The following is a 23,154-nucleotide window of genomic DNA, read 5'->3' as shown; positions in this document are numbered from 1 at the left end:
GATTACTTAGTATTTTGGGACCCCATTAGAAGTGATGTTGCTACATGCAGTAGGGTAAGCCAAGTATATTACTTAACTTTTTTTACCCAGTTTTTTTTCCTTCTTTTTCAAGTGATTAAAAATGCACATCACATCGGGGATTAACAAAAATTCCATAAACAAGAAGACAAATGCATATACCAGCAATTTAGAAACCAGGTAATTAAACACAGAAAATAAAATATTCAGTTGTTATCATACCTTATATAACATACAACAAAGGAAACAGATTTTACTATTTTTTAAATAATGATCAAGGATTTAATTCATCTTGTTTCAATATCATTACAGAAAATGTTATGGTACAGAGTTCTTCAATAATTCTTTGCTTCTTTATCTCCACATGAATGCTGGTACACTGTAATCTGTACAAGATCAGTTTTTGATTATTTTTTTTCTGTACATTTTTTTTAAATGTATTGGTTAAAAAGGCTGTCAGCACTTAAGGAAGCAATTTTTATTCAAATAAAAGGTATTCAGTTACTGCCCAATAGTACTGAGCGGAGTGATTGCCAGGACGTCCGTCCTCCTTGTTAAGAAGATGGGAGTCTTCATCCAGACGCAACCACTTTGCTTTTGGCACTGTGCACATCAACACGTTATACAAGATAAAGAACAAGCAGAGCTCTCTTGTGAAGCAGTTATGAAGCATACTGATAAGGGAAACAGCAGTGTCATCTAAGCTAGTATAAAGTAAGCAGACAGCCTTGTTTAAGAGCTTAAGTATTTGTACTTTAGGGATGAGAGAAACACAACTTTTGCAGGCATCTACTGCTGTCTACTAAAAGCTACTGCTATTAGACCTAGCATTTTAACACACAAAGCAATTGCAATGAAGGAAAAGTTGCCTTGATATAATCAGAATAAGGTTTTATATGTTTTTTTTTTATTTTTTTGGAAAAAAAAAAAATTCAGTTTTTTTTCCTCAAAGTCATTTTTCGAAATTTAGTTCAAGATGTTGACTACACTGATCAACTTCATCCAAATCATAAAAACTAACTGTGCCATTGCATATTACAGGATACAGTCAATGATATGTGGACATGCATCAAAGCTTTTCTCTTGCGGCTGTCATCATAGCCTTCCAATGACCATGACGTCCACCACTTCTCCCTTGTGAAGCTCCACATACTGCTCTGTCTTTGGAGGTAGCATCAACAGTCCATTGGCACTTCGCATACTCATGAGGCGACTGCTCATTTGATTACCTGTGCGGGAAGACGACAGTGTAAATACCAATTACTGTTTATGACAATGTATAGTGTCGTTAATCTAACCTATACGACTAAGAGTGATCTGGGTGAGGGATTATGGCCAACGGGCAGGGACTCTAACTGAAGCCTTTACTTTCACTATGTGTCAAGATTGACACAGAGTGTAGCCTGCGTTTTATTTATTGTGGATGAATGGAGAGGGACATGTTTCTTGAGGGACTGGCACTTACAATGGAGAAAAAGCCGAAAAGACAACATGCAGGAGGCTTTGAGCGGCTCTCGTTTCCTACATACTGTGTGTTTATTGTAAATGTTCTGAATGGAAGTTTCCCCCAAAAGAGATATTCAAATTAAAGTTGAATTATAAAGAGCTCAGACACCCACTAGCATCTTTAATCTCCTAAAAACTCCTTTCATGAGATTTCCCAGCTATAGTTACAAGCTCTGTTCCCACTTGCTTTGAAGCCCCATTTTCTAGTAAACTGCAGCACTTTAAAAAAACGAAAAAAAAAAAAAAAACAACAACCGTAAAGGCAATTGCATAATGTGCTAGTATGCGTCACATACATGCACATTATGGAACACTTACCTTAGAACAAAGCCCTCCAGCGGTGTGCTGTCACTGCTGAGAGGGCTGACATCTTCCCCCGGTCTTTCTTCCGGGTTTGCGGACTCGGGTGGTGTAAGAGGCTAGAGCCGCTATGACATCACTCCCGCTCATGCACGTGGGAACCCTCAGTTCCGGTGCGAAGCTCTGAAGATCTGGACCTTCAGAACGCATGCGCCGGCGACGTCACCGGCTGCATCCAGAGTGAATATCTCTTAAACGATGTGCGTTTAGGAGATATTCATTTCACCTATAGGTAAGCCTTATCTTCAACTAAACAGGCTTACCTGTAAGTAAAAATCACAAAGCAGGCTTTACTACAACTTTAAACAGAGGTGGATATGAATTTTCCTTTGAATTATATTTAAAAACTAGCAACTATTGCTAGTTGTTTTATAAAAATTATAATGTAAATAGATTTTAAAAGGCCATCTAGCATCATGTTAGATTTTTCCTTGTACCCCACTCTACGAGTTTGGCAGGGCCTGGACCAGAACACGGGACCTCTGTGTGACTGGCAATAACTCTTCTTGCCAAGCCATCTTAAATGCTGGACAGCTTCTTGACTGATTGTTCAGACAACCTTGCCGTATGTCTTGTTTCTCGTGAACCTTGAACTTTTCCCATGAACTTCCTGAGCCACTTCCTGTTTGCCAGATGATTGTGCTCTCTCTAGCTAATATCTCTCTCTTGTCACTCCTGCTGCGGTCCATATCTTCGCTACCACTCGTTATCAACCTTTGGCTTGTTCCTTGACTGTGCTTCTGGTTGATCCCAACCTGCTACCACTTGTTACCAACTTTTGGCTTGTTTACTGACACACTTTTGCTTGATCCCTACCTGCTATTTTTGCTACTGGACCCTGGTTTGCTCACCTCCTGGTGGGGTAATCTTGAGGACTGCGGCATGGTACTAACATGCAGAAAGACCCCAGGAGCTCTAATGAACATTGCTTAGTACTTAGACCCCCCACCTTGGGAGAGCCTGCATCATTTGCCAGGGTGACCTGCTTGTTCACTTATCCAGCTGGTTGGTGGGAGCCTCTCTAATGCTATAGCTACTGGCCTCAGAGCCTGAGTGGCTTGCATGTTAGCTCGTTGCACTGGTAAGCTCAGAATAACACATTTTTTGGATAAAATATAAATTTTCACTATGATATTACACATCCTATCCAGCACAGAAAACTTGATATGTTCATTGAGATAATGAGAAACTACTGGATAATTTCAGCTAGCATTGTTTAGTTCTTTTTGGCACAGTACTTTTAATTCTCTTTTATGCATGCAGCATCACATTTTTATGATCATGTCACATATGCACATGCTTCCTCTTAATTTCAGAGAATACAATTGGTATTTTTAATTCTTTACACTGCTAAGAAACCAACCTACCTATGTACTGTATGCCAGGGCTCAAAATTTCAAGTCCTGAGCCACTAGCCAGGCCTTAAGAGTTACTCGCCACCAGTTGCCCCACCCAACACCTCCCCTGCCCCACCCCTAAGTCCGCCCCTAAACATGCCCTTGTAAATTATCTCATGAAATTACACTGCTAAATATTTTAAGCAGAATTAAGTTCCAAAAATAAATATTAACAACTAATAGTAACATAAAGAATATCAGTACCCATCTGTGCAGCCTCACTGTGCCCGTGAACGCAGCCTCAGTGAGCCCGTGAACGCAGCCTTAGAGTGCCCCATCAATGCAGCCTTACTGTGCCCCATCACTTGCAGCCTTACTGTGCCCCATCACTTGAAGCCTTAGGCCCGGATTCACAGACACTGGCGCATAATCATGCTGCCGTAGCGTATCTCCTTTACTCTACGCCGACGCAGCGCAGAGAGGCAAGCACTGAATTCACAAAGCACTTCCTCCCAAATCTGCGCTGGGTTTCTCAGGGGTAAGCCGGCGTAGGTTGAAGTGGGTGTGAGCCATGCTAATGAGGCGTGACCCCATGCAAATGATGGGCCGAGCGCCAGACAGATACCTATCGCCAACTGCGCATGCGCCGTCCCGTGGACACATCCCAGTGCGCATGCTCACAAATACGTCGGAACAACTGCCTAAGATACGTCGGATCACTGCCTACGGCGTGAACGTAATCTACACCTAGTCATATTCACGTCCAACGTAAACTAAGTAAAATACGCAGGCTTGTGTTCCCTGGTGCAGCCCTTTGCATGGATGCTGCTGAGTTACACCTCCTTTATGGGGCTTAACTTTACGCTGTACGTACAACTTACGCGCACCAGTCGTAGCCTGCGTCGGGCGCAAGTACGATCGTCAATCGGCGTATCTCCCTCATTTGCATATTTGAATAGAAAATCAATGGGAGCGTCACACGCTTCAGCCAGGAAACTGTCAACCTGGTTCACCCCCACTCCTCACTCACCCTGGACTAAATTCCACTTGCAAAATGCGAGCAAACGAGTGGAATTTTTGAGGGCTGCTGTATGCAATTGTAATATTATTTGTGATACCTACGTAAGCATGGTTATAAAAAACTTAAAGTGGAGGTTCACCCTATAAAAAATTTCTAACATTAAATCCAGCCCAGTTCTGGAAATAAAATGACACTGACCTTTTTTCCCTGTAGATATCGTTTAGCCATAGAATTCACCGCGGCATGCTAAACGACGGCGCGTCACGACTTCCTGAAAGAAGCTCGGGTCGGCTCGGCTCTATTTGGCGCCGGTGCGCAGGCGCCGAATAGAGCCGAGCCGACCCGAGCTTCCTTCGGGAAATCGTGACGCGCTGTGTGCGCCGTCGTTTAGCATGCCAATTGATTGGCATGTCAATAGGAACGCCCACTCCCGCGGGATTCCCTACCCGGAAGCCGCGGTGAATTCTATGGCTAAAAGATATCCACAGAAAAAATAAAAAAAGGTCAGTGTCATTTTATTTGCAGAACTGACCTGGATATAATGTTAGAAATTTTTTATAGGGTGAACCTCCACTTTAAAATACAAAGATTAATAGAACAGTTATTTGAAAAGATGGCAAGTTATCTTTGTGTGTCTGTTTCCTACTGCAGTAATTATTAATTTGGAACCACTGATCAATATTAGGATAGGAGTTGCCCATCTATAACATTTCCAGGGTACCCAGTAAATGCAAACACTAGAGATGCAAGTTCAGCCTCCACTTCTATGGAAAAAAATAGCAATAGTGTGTAATACTTATCCATGGGGGGATACAGGAGACTGATAATTCATGGGATTAGTCTTTAATTTGGTGACTACAATTTTTTATAAGGCTATCTGAAGTCCATGTACTTTTTTACATGGTGTGGCTAAAGATGCACAATACCCTTCTTGTATACTGGGCACCAAGGTGATAACCTAAAAGGAGCTAATGTAAACCAGCTGCTAATGTAAACCTGTTTTTAAAACTTCAATATTATTTCTTTAATCAGTCAATGGATACTTATCTTGATCCAGTATGCAGCCATTAAAGTAAGGACTCTGGATCTGCATACTTGGTTCCTCATTTGGCTACTCAAAAAGCAGAGAAACAAGATCAAGAATTGATGGAAGTCTTTTAAGTATTTTCCAACCTTTCTGTAAACTATTACTTCCTAATATTCGTTTTGGACTTTCCCCTTTATACATTATCTTTGCCTCATAAGTACAGGCCTCTTCAACCATTTTTACATGCTTAATTTAGTTAAAGGTTTTAGTCAATGTCATAGTTGCCAACATTTGAAAAAAAATTCCAGGGACACTTTGCAGCACAGCTATTAATTAATTACCACACTCACTTCCCCGAAGCTCCACCCACTCCGCAGTATGTACAGGAGAGGAGGAGTGCAGAGGGTATGACTCGGGCAGTATGTACAGGAGAGGAGGAGTGCAGAGGGTATGATGGGGGCAGTGTGTACAGGAGAGGAGGAAGAGTGCAGAGGGTATGATGGGGCAGTATGTACAGGAGAGGAGGAGTGCAGAGGGTATGCTGGGGCAGTGTGTACAGGAGAGGAGGAGTGCAGAGGGTATGATGGGGGCAGTGTGAACAGGAGAGGAGGAGTGCAGAGGGTATGCTGGGGCAGTATGTACAGGAGAGGAGGAGGAGTGCAGAGGGTATGCTGGGGCAGTATGTACAGGAGAGGAGGAGGAGTGCAGAGGGTATGCTGGGGCAGTATGTACAGGAGAGGAGGAGGAGTGCAGAGGGTATGCTGGGGCAGTATGTACAGGAGAGGAGGAGGAGTGCAGAGGGTATGCTGGGGCAGTATGTACAGGAGAGGAGGAGGAGTGCAGAGGGTATGCTGGGGCAGTATGTACAGGAGAGGAGGAGTGCAGAGGGTATGATGGGGGCAGTGTGTACAGGAGAGGAGGAAGAGTGCAGAGGGTATGATGGGGCAGTATGTACAGGAGAGGAGGAGTGCAGAGGGTATGCTGGGGCAGTATGTACAGGAGAGGAGGAGGAGTGCAGAGGGTATGCTGGGGCAGTATGTACAGGAGAGGAGGAGGAGTGCAGAGGGTATGCTGGGGCAGTATGTACAGGAGAGGAGGAGGAGTGCAGAGGGTATGCTGGGGCAGTATGTACAGGAGAGGAGGAGGAGTGCAGAGGGTATGCTGGGGCAGTATGTACAGGAGAGGAGGAGGAGTGCAGAGGGTATGCTGGGGCAGTATGTACAGGAGAGGAGGAGGAGTGCAGAGGGTATGCTGGGGCAGTATGTACAGGAGAGGAGGAGGAGTGCAGAGGGTATGCTGGGGCAGTATGTACAGGAGAGGAGGAGGAGTGCAGAGGGTATGCTGGGGCAGTGTGTACAGGAGAGGAGGAGTGCAGAGGGTATGCTGGGGCAGTATGTACAGGAGAGGAGGAGGAGTGCAGAGGGTATGCTGGGGCAGTATGTACAGGAGAGGAGGAGTGCAGAGGGTATGCTGGGGCAGTATGTACAGGAGAGGAGGAGTGCAGAGGGTATGATGGGCACAGTTAGTACAGGAGAGGAGGTTGGAGGGTATGGCGGTGGCAGTATGGGGAGGGATTTCTTGTGGTGTCTATGGGGTAATCAGGAAGTGATGTTGGGAAGATAAGGGAAGGAAAGTGACCATGGAATGATGTCCCTCAGCGGGGGGGGGGGGGTATTTCGCTCGGAGTGATGTCTGTATGATGTGATCTGGGGGTGATGCAACCTGGGGGCAGTATGTACAGGAGAGGGGGACTGAGAAGTGGTCAGATAGCGATGTATATAATAAATAAAAAAAAAACTCATCCACTAAAAACATTTAAAACAATGAATCCTACAACAGTACTAGATGTAAGTACAGATCTATGTAATCCAGTTTATAGCACTCTGCATCCAATCCAATTGCTCAGACTAGATAATGTGGGGTCATTTATAGCCATTCATGTAACCTGTATATATATGTGGTGAGTTCACACTTCTGATTGCACAGACTCAGAACCTGTACATACAATCAGAAGTGTGAACTCACCACATGCACACATACACAGGTTACATGAATGGCTATAAATGACCCCACATTATCTAGTCTGAGCAATTGGATTGGATGATGTTTGCACAGAGTGTTCATGCTTAGAAGTGATCTGTCAAAATGTGTTTGGGCTGCAGACCTCATCCCTCCCTCCCCTCCCCCACACTCCCTCCCCTCCCCCACACTCAAACTCACTATCTCCCCCGAGTCTTCTCCTAAGAAAAAATCTCCTTGAAAGTGTGTACTACTACTATCCACCCTAGGAAACTTCCCACAGAAAAGTTCAGCTCACTCACCTCCTCCCTTCCTCTGGCCAGCCGACAGGAGCTACAGTGAGCTCCGCCTCCCAGGTCTCACAGCACACCGCGCTGCTGATTGGAGGGGGAGGCTAAGTCAGAGATAACAAGGACTCCGCACAGCACGAGACTGGAAGGAGGGGAGGGGACAGAAACACACAGCGCAGGCTCAGGTCCCTGCTGAGACCCAGAAGCCGCACCTGCCTTCCCCAATAGCCGGGACAAGTCCCGGCAGGCTAAATTAGCTGGGACTAGGTCCCAAATAACGGGACTGTCCCTTTAAAAACGGGACAGTTGGCAAGTATGCAATGTCCCCCTTCCCCTTCTTTTCTCAAGGCTGAACATTTAAAGTTCAACAGTAGTCTGTCCTGATATATTTTATCCCTAGACCTTAATGCAGGGATTGGCAGCCTTAAAGCAGAGGTCCCTTCCAAACATGTAAAGTCAGCAGCTACAAATACTGTAGCAGCTGACTTTTAATATTAGGACACCTACCACTCCAGGGATCCCATGATATCGACGCCCATTGGATCGCGGGTGCTGCCGTCGCCATTTCCCATAAGGGAAACCAGCAGTGAAGCCTTGCGGCTTCAGAGCTGGTTCTTTACTGCACATGCGCGAAGCACGCTGTGCTTTCTGAACGGCCCGGCAGCGGTGGAAGGAGGAGGGGGCCAAACTTCCGAGAGACCTTGCCACGGCAGGGAAGGGAATTAGGAGGGAAGCCGCTGTGAAGCCCAAGACACAGAGGAGGAGACGCAGGGATGTCTTGTTTACCGGCCCCCCCCAAAATATACAGCACCAGCCGCCCCTGTTGACAACCCAGCTTTTTGTTCAGTGAAATCGCACAACAATATTGTCAAACTGTGGAGTAATTTCAGCAGCATACAGTCATGGCCAAAATTGTTGGCACCCCAGAATTTTCCCCCAGAAAATCAAGTATTTCTCACAGAAAAGTATTGCAGTAACACATGTTTTACTATACACATGTTTTATTCCCTTTGTGTGTATTGGAACAAAACAAAAAAGCGAGGAAAAAAAGCAAATTGGACATAATGTTACACAAAACTCCAAAAATGGGCTAGTCAAAATTCTTGGCACCCTTTCAAAATTGTGGATAAATAAGATTGTTTCAAGCATGTGATGCTCCTTTAAACTCACCTGGGGCAGGTAACAGGTGTGGGCAATAAAAAAATCACATGTGAAAGCAGATAAAAAGAAGAGAAGTTCACGTAGTCTTTGCCTTGTGTGTCTTTGTGTGCCACATTAAGCATGGACAACAGAAAAAGAAGAGAACTGTCTGAGGACTCGAGAACCAAAATTGTAGAAAAATATCAACAATTTCAAGGTTACAAGTCCATCTCCAGTGATCTAGATTTGCCTTTGTCCAGCGTGGACAGAAGAGAAAAATCGATGAAAGGTTACAACGCAGGATAGTCTGGATGGTGGATAAACAGCCGCAAACAAGTTCCAAAGAAATTCAAGCTGTCCTGCAGGCTCAGGGAGCATCAGTGTCAGCGCGAACTATCCATCAACATTTAAATAAAATGAAACGCCAGGGCAGGAGACCCAGGAGGACCCCACTGCTGACACAAAGACATAAAAAAGCAAGACTACAGTTTGCCAAAATCCTTCTGGGAAAACGTCTTGTGGACAGATGAGACCAAGATAGAGCTTTTTGGTAAAGCACATCATTCTACTACTGTTTACCGAAAATGAAATGAGGCCTACAAAGAAAAGAACACAGTACCTACAGTGAAATATGGTGGAGGTTCAATGATGTTTTGGGGTTGTTTTGGTGCCTTGAATGTGTGCAAGGCATCATGAAATCTGAGGATTACCAAAGGATTTTGTGTCGCACTGTAGAGCCCAGTGTCAGAAAGCTGGGTTTGCGTCCGAGATCTTGGGTCTTCCAGCAGGACAATGACCCCAAACATACGTCAAAAAGCACCCAGAAATGGATGGCAACAAAGCGCTGGAGAGTTCTAAAGTGGCCAGCAATGAGTCCAGATCTAAATCCCATTGAACACCTGTGGAGAGATCTTAAAATTGCTGTTGGGGAAAAGGCGCCCTTCCAATAAGAGGGATCTGGAGCAGTTTGCAAAGGAAGAGTGGTCCAAAATTCCAGGTGAGAGGTGTAAAAAGCTTATTGATGGTTATAGGAAGCGTCTGATTTCAGTTATTTTTCCAAAGGTTGTCCAAATATTAAAGGGGTTTTAAAGGTTTGTTTTTTATTTTCTAAATAGGTTCCTTTGAGCTAGTGCATTGTTGGTTCACTTACATTTTCCTTCGATTTCCCTTCTAAATGTTTTTTTTCTTTGTTCTCTTTGTCTAAATTTCTCACTTCCTGTTCCTCCTCAGTAAAGTGTTCAGTAAGCTGTTCTAAATGACTTTCCACCGCTCGAATGATGGTGGAAAGCTTACTGAGGAGAAACAGGAAGTGAGAAATTCAGACAAAGAAAAAAATCATTTAGAAAGGGAAATGGAAGGAAAAGGTAAGTGAACCAACAATGCACTAGCTTAAAGGAACCAATTTAGAAAATAAAAGAGGAACCTTTACAACCCCTTTAAGTTAAGAGTGCCAAAAATTTTGACCAGACCATTTTTGGAGTTTTGTGTGACATTATGTCCAATTTACTTTTTTCCTCCCTTTTATTGTTTTGTTCCAATACATACAAAGGGAATAAACATGTGTATAGGAAAACATGTGTTACTGCAATACTTTTCTGTAAGAAATACTTGATTTTCAGGAAAAATGTGTGGGGTGCCAACAATTTCGGCCATGACTGTATGTCGTTTTAAGTAGACTTTACGTATGAAACAAACAAATTAGAGCACAACTCCAGTTAACACTTTTCAATCAATTACATTTTTTTTTTCATCGGAAAAAATATAAAAAATATACACTATATTACCAAAAAGTATTGGGACACCTGCCTTTACATGAACATGAACTTTAATGCCATTCCAGTCTTAGTCCGTAGGGTTACATTTTGAGTTGGCTCACCCTTTGCAGCTACAATATAACAGCTTCAACTGTTCTGGGAAGGCTGTCCACAAGGTTTAGGATTGTGTCTATGGGAATGTTTGACAATTTTTTCAGAAGCGGATCTGTGAGGTCAGGCACTGATGTGGATGAAAAGGCCTGGCTCACAGTCTCTGCTCTAATTCATCCCAAAGGTATTCTATCAGGTTGAGCGCAGGACTTTGTGCAGGCCATTCAAGTTCCTCCACCCCACCTTAGTACTCAGGATATGTTTTTTCCCTAACTTGTAAATGCCACTTTTATGGAACAGTTTGCCATGTTTCAGGATGTAGAAATACAACAAATCTACTGCCAGGATCAACAAGTAATAAAACTTTGATTCTGGTGGCACAAGATTTAACTCAATGTTTACTGGAAAGAGAATGTCTGTGACTTCCACTGACCTGTACTTTGTGCCCAAGGCAGTGGCTCTTGGTGATGCCATGTCAGTATGCAGCGATGGTACTCGGGGCGAGGATCCAACTTTACATCACATGATAACTGTAGAGAATATAGAAAGAACAATAAATAGAAATAGTTACATCATTTTCACATTGGAGGAGGATCCTTATTAGCTTTTATTTGGATTAGTATCAAGTAAACAATGTTTTTTTATTTTTTATTTACTATTAAACCATTAGACTTTTTTTGTAGTAGGGCTCTCCCACTGCAAGTTTAAAATGTTTGTTTAAGTCTAGGGTACTGGAAGAAGCAATTTTACTTTCAATTCTCAAACCCTGCAGTCTCTTATCTCCTATGTTCTGGTGGTTGCCAAAGTGTAGAGGAGTGGAGGAGAGCACAGGCTGTCTGGAGAGCAGATGATCATGTAAATAAGACTATTTTTTTTGGTACCTAGATGTAAAGGAACATTTAACCCTTGCAGTGCAGGAGCAGCTACACCATACAGAAGGAGTTTTCCTTTCCCTGCAGAAAGTATAACCCAAATGTTTAAAAGCCTTCTGCCTACAGGAGGCCGGGACGTTGGCAAGCCAAATACAGTATGCTAGCCCTGAGTATAACCCCTCCTACTTATCTTTGGGGTTATTAAAGGAAGGAGCATCGTCCATTGATAGTGGTTGCCTAATTAGGGTGGGAAAATAGGATTTTTATAACAGCTTACCTGTAAAACCCTTCACCTTCAGATGATTGGACACTGGCATAACCAAAGACAGGAAGTCCCTCTCTATATAACCCCCACCACACAGGGAGTACCTCAGTTTTTTTGCCAGTGTCTAAGGCAGGGATCCTCAAACTACGGCCCTCCAGCTGTTGCGGAACTACACATCCCATGAGGCATTGTAAAACTCTGACATTCACAGACATGACTAGGCATGATGGGAATTGTAGTTCCTGAACAACTGGAGGGCCATAGTTAGAAGACCCATGGTCTAAGGTGTTGGTCACGGTTAATGAAGTGCTAAGAAGAGCTCCCTAGCTGGTACTAGATCAGGGAGCAATGCAATCGGATCCATTCAAAGAGCCAGAATCAAAAGGCTAAAGTGGATGGTACCCGGGCCTCGGAACAGAAGAACGAGGTTTTGCTTGTAACTCTTCTTTCTAAAGAGCTGGACCCTGAGTTCCAGTGCCCTGGTCACATTCCATACCACAGGTTTGCTCTGGCATGGTGCTGTACAGTTCCAAGGGAGTGGACCCTATATGCAAAGGGGACCTGGTCCTTGAAGGTCTGTCATGACGCAAGCCCGCTGTGATGGGTGAAGATTGGGTCCGTCTGTGATTTTCCAGCAGATCCTGCAGCAGGAAGGGTAAGTCAAAGTCCTAAGAGTTTTCTTATGAATTTCTTTGTTTCTGAGTGGATGATGTCTTCCCTGTTTTTACCACTAGAGGATGTATGTAACATACCTGGTATCAACATTACCTTGCTTCACTGGATAGTACTGTGTCAGCAGCGCTTGTGGACAGCATCTGCGCCTCACTCCTCTCCTGTCAGACCACCTGGGGTGGTAACAGGGGCTCCCCCCGCTGTTTCCAGGCTCTGCTGCGAGCCCCCCATCCCCAGCGATTCACGCCAAATGGCGCTACTGTGCATGCGTGCGCATGCAAGAATTCCCTCTTCTTGAGATGAAGGAGAGAGGATATCACGGGGCGGGACTTAGCGCCGCTGACGTGCACTCGGAATTCACGTTTTCCACGGCGCAGGCCAGCTGTTGTTTTTAAAAGTCTGCAGGCTGTATTGAACTTATGGCTGACGGAGGGACACAGGCTCCAGGAATGTAAGCACTGATTTGGGCACAGGCCCAGGCATCCTCAGACACATCTACTCAGCATCAGGCTAAGCATTGATAGCGGCACATTACCCATTGCTGGACTTCGCTCAGCAGTAGATGCATATTGTTAGTACCTCTGCTTTGTGCTTAGGACTATGTATTCCCGCAAGAGAGGAACAAAAACGGTAAAGAGGAGCGCAAAAGTCGCCGCAGTCAGGGTCTGAGAATCCTAGTCACGCTTACACAGTATCATCCTCTCCTGAAAGACCTGAAGTGGCTGATCAGGCTGAGCCATTGAGCTTGTCAATCATTGCAGCTACCTCCAACCTTCCAGCCTCTGCATATGTCACCAAGGATGATGTGGCTGCCGCATTGGCTGGTTTGGAGGGTGTAAGATTGGGGGTTGTTAACTCTCGTGGTATGCGTTTTTTCAGTGATTCACACCATTCAGGAACTATGTTTTAAGGGCATGGTAGCCCATTTTTATAAAAAAAAGGCAAAAATAAAAAGTTCAATCAAAGGTTTCCCACACAGGGGGTTCTTCTCCATCAAATGCGAACAGAAAATGCTAGCCCACCTGGCTCTCTGTAGCAGTACTTCTGCACGTTATCCTGGTCACCCAGACCAGCGGACTCCTCAACATAGGCGGCTTCCCTTGAGCGTCTATAGCTCTGCCTCTTGTAGTTACCAACTTTCTGTCTATCTCCTACAGCCTCTCTGACTTCTGGAGACCTCCTGTCTCTTACAGGAGCTGTCTCCAACTGGGAGCCATGAGGTCTTACCACACTCATTATAAGGGCTGTGCTCACCTGAGCACACACCCTGCTGGTAATCACAAAGTCTGGATACAGGGTTGGAGATTCCATCCCACCCCAGACACTGTGGAATCTCCAAACTACAGAGCCCCATGACAAAGTACCAAAAACCTGGAGAAAGCTGCACCAGCAGTCTTCTCCAGTCCACATCTACGCTCTGTAGAGTTGCACCCAGCAAATGTGCATACCCTGTGTCCATTTTAACACGATTTTTATTGGAACAGAGCCTCACTCTGCCACAAGGGGAAAATAGCTGGTATGCTCGCATCTTCTTCCCAGGCTGGGAAGAAACACGATAGAACCCCTTCCCCTGCCCCAAACCCATCCTCAAGGGATCAGGAGGGGGCATACTGATGCTAATATACCTTTAGCGGACCCATTAGAGGGGCTGGAGGATGGCTCCTCCTTTGTGGATTCAGTCTCAGAAGAATCCTTCTCAGCCTCACAATCTCAAAGGTTGCTAGTTTCAATCCCTTACGGAATCAGTCTGTTCTGGATATAAGTTGCCCCTAACAGAGACAGTTGAAGTTCCCTTTTCCTCTTTGGGTTCCCTAAAGCCTCCTCAGGGCACACATGCTTTTCTATTGCATCCGTTGCTGTAACAGCTATTTATGCTGACTGGGATCAGACAGACATTTTTTGCCTCCCAAAAGGCTTTCCCTTCTCTATTCTATGGAGGAAAAGTTCTCTAATAAGTGGAGTGTGCCGGCAGTGGACGCTGTTATATCTCAGTTGAATAAAATTTTGTCTTGTCCAGTAGACGATGTCCAAGTATTTACGGATCCAGCGGATAAGAGGCTGGAATCTTTGCTTAAAACCTAATTTACTGTGGCTGCTGCAGTAGTGCAGCCTGCGGTAGCAGCAATCGGCATTTCTCAATCCCTGAAAGACAAAGGTAAGCAGGTTGTCAAGGGAGATGAGGTCCCAGATTTAGCGGAGCTTCCAAGGGCCTTATGTTTTGCGAAAAAGGAAACTGCCGCTCCAGGTGAGTGCACTCAGCAATTAGTGTCCTCTCAGAAGCGTGGGTGCAGGCAATGCACGGAGCGAAGACGGGAAAAAGACTGGACAACCACACTTCCACGAAATTCTTAAAATGTTGACTTTAATAGAAAAAAATTGAAACAGCACTACAAATCACAGCAGACAGTGGGGTGGATACTGACGCGTTTCGCACTGGGGTATCAGCGCTTAGTCATCCCTTATGTTTTGCGGTTGATGTCATTAAAGATTCTATCCATCAGATGTCACGCCTTGCCAACCTCTGTTGGTACATATGCGTAGAGTACTGTGGCTGAAGCATTGGTCAGCAGAGCTGGTTTTCCTTTCCATGGGGAATGATTCGTAGAAGATTTGGACAAATACATCCAAAAGATTTCAGGTGGTAAGAGTACCCTTCTTCCGGTCAAGAGAAGGAGTAGACGTCCACCATTTAAACGCTCTTCCTCCCCGTTACCTGGGGTGACAACCTCCAGGCAGTCACAATGGCCTCCGCCGTCAGGGTCAAGAGGTAAGCCTCAAAACCAGGTTCAGGGTCAGAAAAATTCCTGGGGGCAGAAGTCTGCAAAGCAGAGTTCCAAGGCCTCCCTATGAAGAGCGCACTCGCTTAATTGAGTAGGGGGAAGGCTTCTGCAATTTTCAGGAGCCTGGTGGGAAGAGATTCAGGACAGATGGGTCATCTCCACAGTTTCTCTAGGTTACAAGTTGGAGTTTCGAGAGTTGCCGCCATCTCGTTTTCTAAGATCAAGCGTCCCCAAGTACCCAGTGAAAAGAGGGTCTCTGTTTCAAGCACTAGAACGATTGATGTCTCAAGGTGTAATCATAGAGACCCCTCAGAAAAGCAGGGTTTCAGAGTTTGGGGTTTTATTCAAATCTCTTCACGGTGCCAAAACCAAATGGAGAAGTCAGACACATTCTAGATCTCAAGGGTCTGAATCAGTTCCTAAACATCCGCTCTTTTCGCATGGAGTCAATCAGATCAGTAGTGGCTACCCTGAGGGGAGGGGAGTTTCTAGCGTCAATAGACATCAAGGATGCATACCTGCATGTTCCAATTTTAGCTAGAACAGCGCCATTTTCAGTTTGTGGCCTTGACCTTCGAGTTGGCCACCGCACCTCGGGTGTTTACAAAGGCTCTAGCCTCGCTTCTGGCGAAGCCAAGGGCCCAGGGTATAGCAGTAATGGCATACTTAGACGACCTATTGCTGATAGATCAAACTGTAGTATGGTTAGACCGGAATGTGCTCAGAATAGTCGGGTATTTGGAACGTCTGGGTTGGATTCTCAACTTAGAGAAGTCATCCCTACAACCAGTAAGGAGGCTAGAATACTTGGATCTGGTTATAGACACGGTACAGGAAAGAGTGTTTTTACAAAATCAGCGCTATAAGATACCTGGCTCTCACACAGTCAGGACACTCCCATCCGCCTGTGCATGAGGTTATTAGGGAAAAATAGGATTTTTATAACAGCTTACCTGTAAAATCCTTTTCTTGGACTACATCATGGGATACAGAGCCTAGTAATTACTAAGTGGGTTATATTATACTTTCAGGTACTGGACACTGGTGTAATCAATTAGAAAGGAAGTTTTCTCCCTATATAACCCCTCTCAAACTGGGAGCACCTCGGTTTTTGTAGCAAAGCAATAAGTGTCCCAATATCCCCAAACAAGAGGTATGGGAGCTCTGTGTCCTGTGATGTACTCCAAGAAAAGGATTTTAAAGATAAGCGGTTATAAAAATCCTAGTTTCTTTATCGTACATCACGGGACACAGAGCTTAGTAATTACTAGGTGGGACGTCCCAAAGCAATGCCAACTGAGAGGAGGGAGAGACAAATTAAGCAGACCGCCATCAGACGTGAGGATCTATACTGCTGCCTGTAGCATACTGCGCCAAAAAGCGGCATCCTCTTGCCGTCCTACATTCACCTGATAAAAATTAGTAAACGTAAGCATCAGTTTTCCATATCTGAGCAGCCGCTTCAGATAGGCCTGGACTGCTCTCACTCCAACGAGAGAGTGTAACCATTTTATTAGCTGATTTGAAATCTGCATGCCTATTTCTAGGGTCTTCTGTCAGCACAACAAAACGTCAGTTTCCTATATCCGAAAACCTTCAGAGAGATTTTTAAGTGCTCTCATCTTTATTGAGAGAAAAGTAATAACTCTTCCTTCCGCAGAACAAGGTTCTGGAAAAAAGGAAGGCAAGAAACATCCTGATTTAAATGAAAACTAGATCCTTCTAGGAAATAAGGCTGGGTGAGGATTTATCATCACCCTATCCTTAAGAATAATTAAGTATGGCTCTATACCAGGCATGTCTAAAGTCCGGCCCGCATGGTTATTTGGACATATATATCTTTTGTGGCCCCCGACGATCTCCCAGTGCCAGAGCCACAAAAGATGTGCGCTGTAAACACACATACATATATCACGTGTGCTATGGAACGGGCATCTTGCACGCAAGCATGCGTTTATGAACGTGTTATGCAACATTGCGCAACATGTACCCATACAGACACGTATTTCTATGTGAACACAAGGAATCCTGTATAATTAAGGAAACTTAAATTATCATGCCTCATTATGCAACCATGCAAAATCTAGGCGAACATGCAACTTTAGGCGATCATGCATCCTTATGCGATTCAGCATTTTTTATGCGATCAAACATCTTATGCATTTTAAGCACTACTGTGCGGACAAGTACCCTTGTGTGACCAATGACTCTTGTGTGATCAAGCACGCCTGTGCGATCCAGCATCTTTATGCAATCAAGCATTTTTAATGCGATTTTAGGCATTTTTGTAAAAACAAGCCTCTTTGTGTGACCAAGTATCCTTGGGTAATCAAGGACTCGTGTGATAAGGCAACCTTGTGTGATTGAGCATCTTTATGCAATCAATCATTTTTAAGCGATTTTAGGCATTTCTGTGCAAACAAGCCTCTCCGTGCGACTTAATCACTTTATTGTGATCAAGCATCCTCATGCGACTATGTAAAAAAACATGTAAATCCATACAAACAGAAACATGTATCTTTATGTGATCAACAATAAATGTTCTCTTACTTGTTTTTACCCCACATGAATTTTGTGCATTCCAAACTCATGTATTTTATGCAAATATGTGGACTGGTAAAGAGGAAGTTATCCTCTGCAGACGTGCGTTTCCGCAATCATGCGATATAGCTGTTGTGCGTTAGCAATATGCACCAGCAACTGTGCATCCCAGCAGTTGTGCCTTTGGCTAGCCTAAAGCCAGCACCAGGATAAGGATCCTGTGGAGGGTTTTATAGCAACCTATACTCCTCAGCTAGAGTTTTTAGGAGGAGAAAAAAACAGCTTATGCGGGTGCCCAAACGGCAGAAATGAACTGTTGCAGTAATGGATGGAGTGGGAGGGTACAAGCAACCTATGGGAATGCAGAGCTCTGCAGGAGAAGCGTTCTTTCTGTGCTCTGGCACGTCTGTGGTCTTGTGGTGAGTGAGAAGCTCTTTACTCCCTCCGGTGGCCACCTTTGAGAAGACACCTCCCTAAAAAACCTTTGGAAAAGGTCCTAAGATACACGATCGGTTAAACCGATGAGAACGGTCTTACGGACCGTTTTCATTGGTCAAAACCGATCGTGTGAGGGCCCCATAGGATATTTAAAAAAAAGCAAACTTGCTTTAAAATTAACCTATGGATTCCTAACCGATAGGTCAAAACCGATCGTTAGTGTGCAAAACCATCGGTTAAAAACCTGCGCATTGCTCAGAATCAAGTAGACCCATGCTTGGAAGCATTGAACTTCGTTTTTTTTTCAGCACGTCGCTGTGTTTTACGTCACAGCGTTCTGACACGATCGGTTATTTAACCTATGGTGTGTACGTGTGATGGACCATCAGTCAGCTTCATCGGTTAACCTAAGACAACTGTCCTTCAGACCGTTTTCATCAGATGGACTGATCGCGTGTACACTGCCTTAGGCTCCTTTTCCCTTACCTCTCCCCGCCGCAGGGTTACTCCCAATCTTCACCCATCTCCGCGGGCTTTGTGTGCCAACCTTCAGGGGTCTGGGTTCCTATTTAAAGGATACCTCTTCCCTGGGCCTTGTAAAAGACTCTGACCAGGCCTTTTAGCTGCAATAGCGAAAGTGCTGGAATCTCAGAGCCCAGTCCTCCAAGGAGAGACATTACAGGCAACGCTTCCTGCGAGAGGCCCGAGTCTCATCCAATTTTGGCTTAACTTAAGCGTCCTGGATGGACCCGAACGTCTAGCTCTTCTACCCCTAAGCAGGGTTTGCTTAAGCTTTTCCTTTGCACTTTCCATGTGTCCAATCCTTAGACACTGGTGAAAAAACTGAGGAGCTCCCATGGTTTGAGGGGCTATATGGAGGGAAACTCTCTCGGATTGGTTGTGCCAGTGTCCAATCACCTCTGGTGTCCATACAACCCATTATGTAATGATTAATGGCTCTGTGTCCCGTGGTGTACGATAAAGAAAAAATACCCACCCTCCTAAAAAAAAAAATGCAAAAAAAAACTGAGGCATGCTGGCAGTGGTAGAGGTTACACCAAGGGGTGGTCTGCATTTTTTTGTTTGCAATTGTCCAAACCTTACTATATTATATATATATATATATATATATATATATATATATATATATATATATATATATATATATATATATATATATCTTTTTTGTTCGGACACTTTTCAGACCATTTTGGGACCATTGTCATTTTCACAGTAATTAGTGCTATAAAAATGCACTGATTACTGTGAAAATTACACTGAAGGGGTTAACCACTAGGGGGCGCTGAAGGTGTTAAGTGTTCCCTAGGAACTGATTCTCACAGTGTGGGGGCGTGGCCTGGTGTAACACGTCACTGATCGTCTGTTCCGCTGACAGGGAACAGACGATCACTGCCACTGCCACTAGGAAGAACGGGGAAAGGTTTGTTTACACTTACCTATCCCCATTCTTTAGCTCTGTGACACGATCGCAGGACACTGGCGGCGATCGGGTCCGTGGGTCCCACGGGCGCGCTCACGGAGCTCAGGACCGTGCACGACCCACAGCTGGGCATCTTAAAGGAGACGTACAGGTACGTGAATATGCCCAGCCGTGCGGCTCTGCCGACATATATATCGGCATGAGGCGGTCTACTTTAACCATTAGTGGTTAAAGTAGAACTCCTGGCTGACTAACCTGTGCAAAAAAGGTGACACATGATGGACCGAAGCGGGCTGAAAATATGTAAATTACATGCATCTTTTTAACATGAGTCAGTATAGGTATTTGGGGGGATTTTTAGACTAGTTAAATTTAGGCTGGAATTCTACTTTAATCCTATAACGTTTAACATCACGTTTTTGCTTATATGAGAAATGCATGCGTATTGGGCTCAGTATAACAACACAGAAACAAGAAAATACAAAAAAGGAACAAAACAAATACTTCTCTACAGCACATCAGTGACTAAGTACCCTGGCTTTGATGATTGTAGGTCTTGGATCCAGGATTCCCTGCATCTTTCTTAGTGCTGGTACGACAAAAAGGTTACAGGTAACAACTGCTGACACAGGGTTGCCTACAAGGAAACAAACAAAAAAAAAACAGTTAATCAGTAATTACTTTTGTTAATAATGGCCCAGATTCAGCATAGCTTGCGCTATATTTGCGGGGGAGCAGGGCAACGATTTTGCCCTGCGCCCCCGCAAATATTTTGCGCTGCCCTCGATTCACGGAGCAGTAGCTCCGTGAACTGCGAGAGCGCGCCGGCAAATTTGCCCGGCGTAAGCGCGCGCAAGTTAAATGATCCCGCCGGGGGCGGGAATCATTTAAATTAGGCGCGCTCCCGCGCCAAGCGTACAGCGCATGCTCCGTCGGGAAACTTTCCCGACGTGCATTGCGGCAAATGACGTCGCAAGGACGTCATTTGCTTCAACGTGAATGGCGTCCAGCGCCATTCACGAATCACTTACGCAAACGCAGTGAAATTCAAATTTCACGGCGCGGGAAGGCCGGCTATACTTTAGCATTGGCTGCCCCTACTATTAGAAGGGGCAACCTTGCGCTAAAGTTGCCGTACCGAAACTCCGTACCTGGCTTGCGCGGGGCCCGCGCAAGCTTGTGAATCAGTGGTAGTATGCAATTTGCATACTACTCGCTGATCACAATGGGAGCGCCCCCTAGCGGCAAGCACAAGAATGCAGCCTAAAATCTGCGAGGCATAAGTGCCTTATGCCACGCAGATTTTAGGCTGCAGTCGGTGTAACGAGGTTCCTGAATCAGGAGCACTCGTTACACCGGAGCAAGTAAGCAATTGCGCCGTGTAACTTATGGTTACACGGGCGCAATTGCTTCTTGAATCTGGGCCAATATTGAGAATCTATATACTGTAGAACCAACAATTTCTACAGCATTTTAAATACAAAATAAGACAGTCAACAATTCACACAGCAGAATCACATCACCACTCCGTCCCATAGCGTTAACCCCTTCTGTGGCAAGCTAGCAGAAAACATGTATAAGATTTTAGGGCCCTGTGACTAGTTAAAATGGCGGAGCTTCCAGTTCCCAGTCAAAATAAACTACTGATGAGAGTGAGTCTACTGAGACATGGCAAACCTACATCAATGCCAATGACTTTGAACCTAACAAGATCTCTACAATTTACACTGTATTAATGTACTTTGCAATGCAATTTGTATTTCATGTCAATGCACATCAACTAGCTGATGCAGATTTTGAACAGAGTACTTTAATTGATATATTTGTCATTCTTTCAAGATTACTCATTTTTCTTCTAGTGACAATGCTTACGCCCAAAAAACAAAACAAAAAACCTTATAGTAAGTAAAGCTGATCTACTGCTTATAATATGTGAATGTGAAAGACCACCTTGCTTGCTTTCTCTTGCTACCCCTGTACTGAAAGGCAGTAAATCTTCTTTGCTGGTAAGTTTGAAGATGTTAAATCTTCATTTGAAGATCAAGAGATAGTTACATAGTAGGTGAGGTTGAAAAAAGTCCGTCAAGTACAAACCCTTGTGTGTGATTTTATGTCAGTATTACATTGTATATCCCTGTATGTTGTGGTCGTTCAGGTGCTTATCTAATAGTTTCTTGAAATATCGATGTTTGCTGCTGAGACCACCGCCTGAGGAAGGGAATTTTACATCCTCGCCGCTCTTATGCCGCGTACACACCATGACTTTATGTGATGAAAAAACCCGACGTTTTTAAAAACGTAAATTAAAATGACCGTGTGTGGGGGAAAACGTTGTTTTATGTCTTGTGAAAAACGACAAAAAAAATAAAAATTGAAGCATGCTTCAATTTTTTGTGTCGTTTTTCAAAACGTCATTTTTTGTGTCATAAAAAATGACCGTGTGTAGGCTAAAACGACGTTTAAAACAATGTTTTTAAACCCGCGCATGCTCAGAAGCAAGTTAGGACGCGAGTTTGAATGGAACAGAGTGCCGTCGTACGTGGTGAACGTAACCGCGCTTTGCTAGAGCTTTTGGAAAAAACGATGGTGTGTATGCTACATTGTCTTTGAAAATGAAATTTTGAAAAACGTTTTTTTTTTATCACATAAAACGACCGTCTGTACGCAGCATTACAGTAAAGAACCCTCTACGCAGATTAAAGGAGTGGTAAAGGATTTTTTTTTTGCTGAAATGACTGTTTACAGGGTACAGAGACATAATAGTTAACTGATTCCTTTTAAAAAATATTAAAATAGATAAAAATCAATCATATAATGTGCCTGCAGTTTAGTTTAGTTTTTAAACTAGTTTCATGTTTCTGTGAACACACAGAACAAAAACAAACAAACACAGGGCAGTGACACACAGTAATCACACCTTCTTGATCATGGACCACAGTGAGAAGCTTGCATGAGTTTTTTCATAAGGAGCCAGACAAGCAGGAAGTGTGGAGATCAGAGAAGGATTACAGCTACTTCAAAGCAAAAACTAACAATGATGACATGAAATCAGGACTGCAATAAGGTAAAGGAAGCTATTTAGCTAAAAAAAATAAATTCCTTTAGTGACCCTTTAAGGTTAAACCTCTTTCCTTCTAATTTTAATGAGTGGCCATGTGTCTTATTAAACTCCCTTCCGCTAAAAAGTTTTATCCCAATTGTGGGGTCACCAGTACGGTATTTGAAAATTTAACTCATATTCCCTCTCAAGTCTCTCTTCCCTGTCATTGTCATAGTACAATAACAGTGAATATTTTTAGAACCGGTTACTGTAATAATGTCACCGTTCCCCAAAAAAGTGTCAAAAATGTCAGTTAGGTGTCTGCCACAATGTCGCAGTCCCTCTAAAAATCACTGATCACCGCCATTACTAGTAAAAAAAATGCCATAAATCTGTCCCCTATTTTGTAGACTCGATAGATTTTGCACAAACCAATCAATATACGCTTATTGCGATTCTCTCTACCAAAAATATGTAGAAGAATACATATTGGCCTAAACTGATGAAGAAAGTATTATTATT

The 23,154-nt window shown here is 44.1% G+C and overlaps 1 protein-coding gene across 20 annotated transcripts in view; it reads right to left on the bottom strand.

Annotated features, from left to right (window-relative positions):
* Positions 1-269: 269 nt before the first annotated feature.
* GPHN (gephyrin) overlaps positions 270-23,154 on the bottom strand; it is a 780,484-nt gene continuing 757,599 nt past the window's right edge. For all 20 annotated transcript variants that reach the window (XM_040333276.1, XM_040333279.1, XM_040333277.1 and 17 more), the window contains 3 exons: positions 20,126-20,229; positions 11,017-11,113; positions 270-1,247 (listed from right to left, as the gene is read on the bottom strand). In XM_040333276.1, the coding sequence (XP_040189210.1) occupies positions 1,114-1,247; positions 11,017-11,113; positions 20,126-20,229 (335 nt within the window). In that variant the 3' untranslated portion in view covers positions 270-1,113. The remainder of the gene's footprint in view (positions 1,248-11,016; positions 11,114-20,125; positions 20,230-23,154) is intronic.

The sequence above is a fragment of the Rana temporaria genome, chromosome 13, assembly GCF_905171775.1.
Source record: "Rana temporaria chromosome 13, aRanTem1.1, whole genome shotgun sequence".
In the NCBI taxonomy this organism is placed as follows: domain Eukaryota; kingdom Metazoa; phylum Chordata; class Amphibia; order Anura; family Ranidae; genus Rana; species Rana temporaria.
This window is presented reverse-complemented; position numbering and strand designations above follow the sequence as displayed.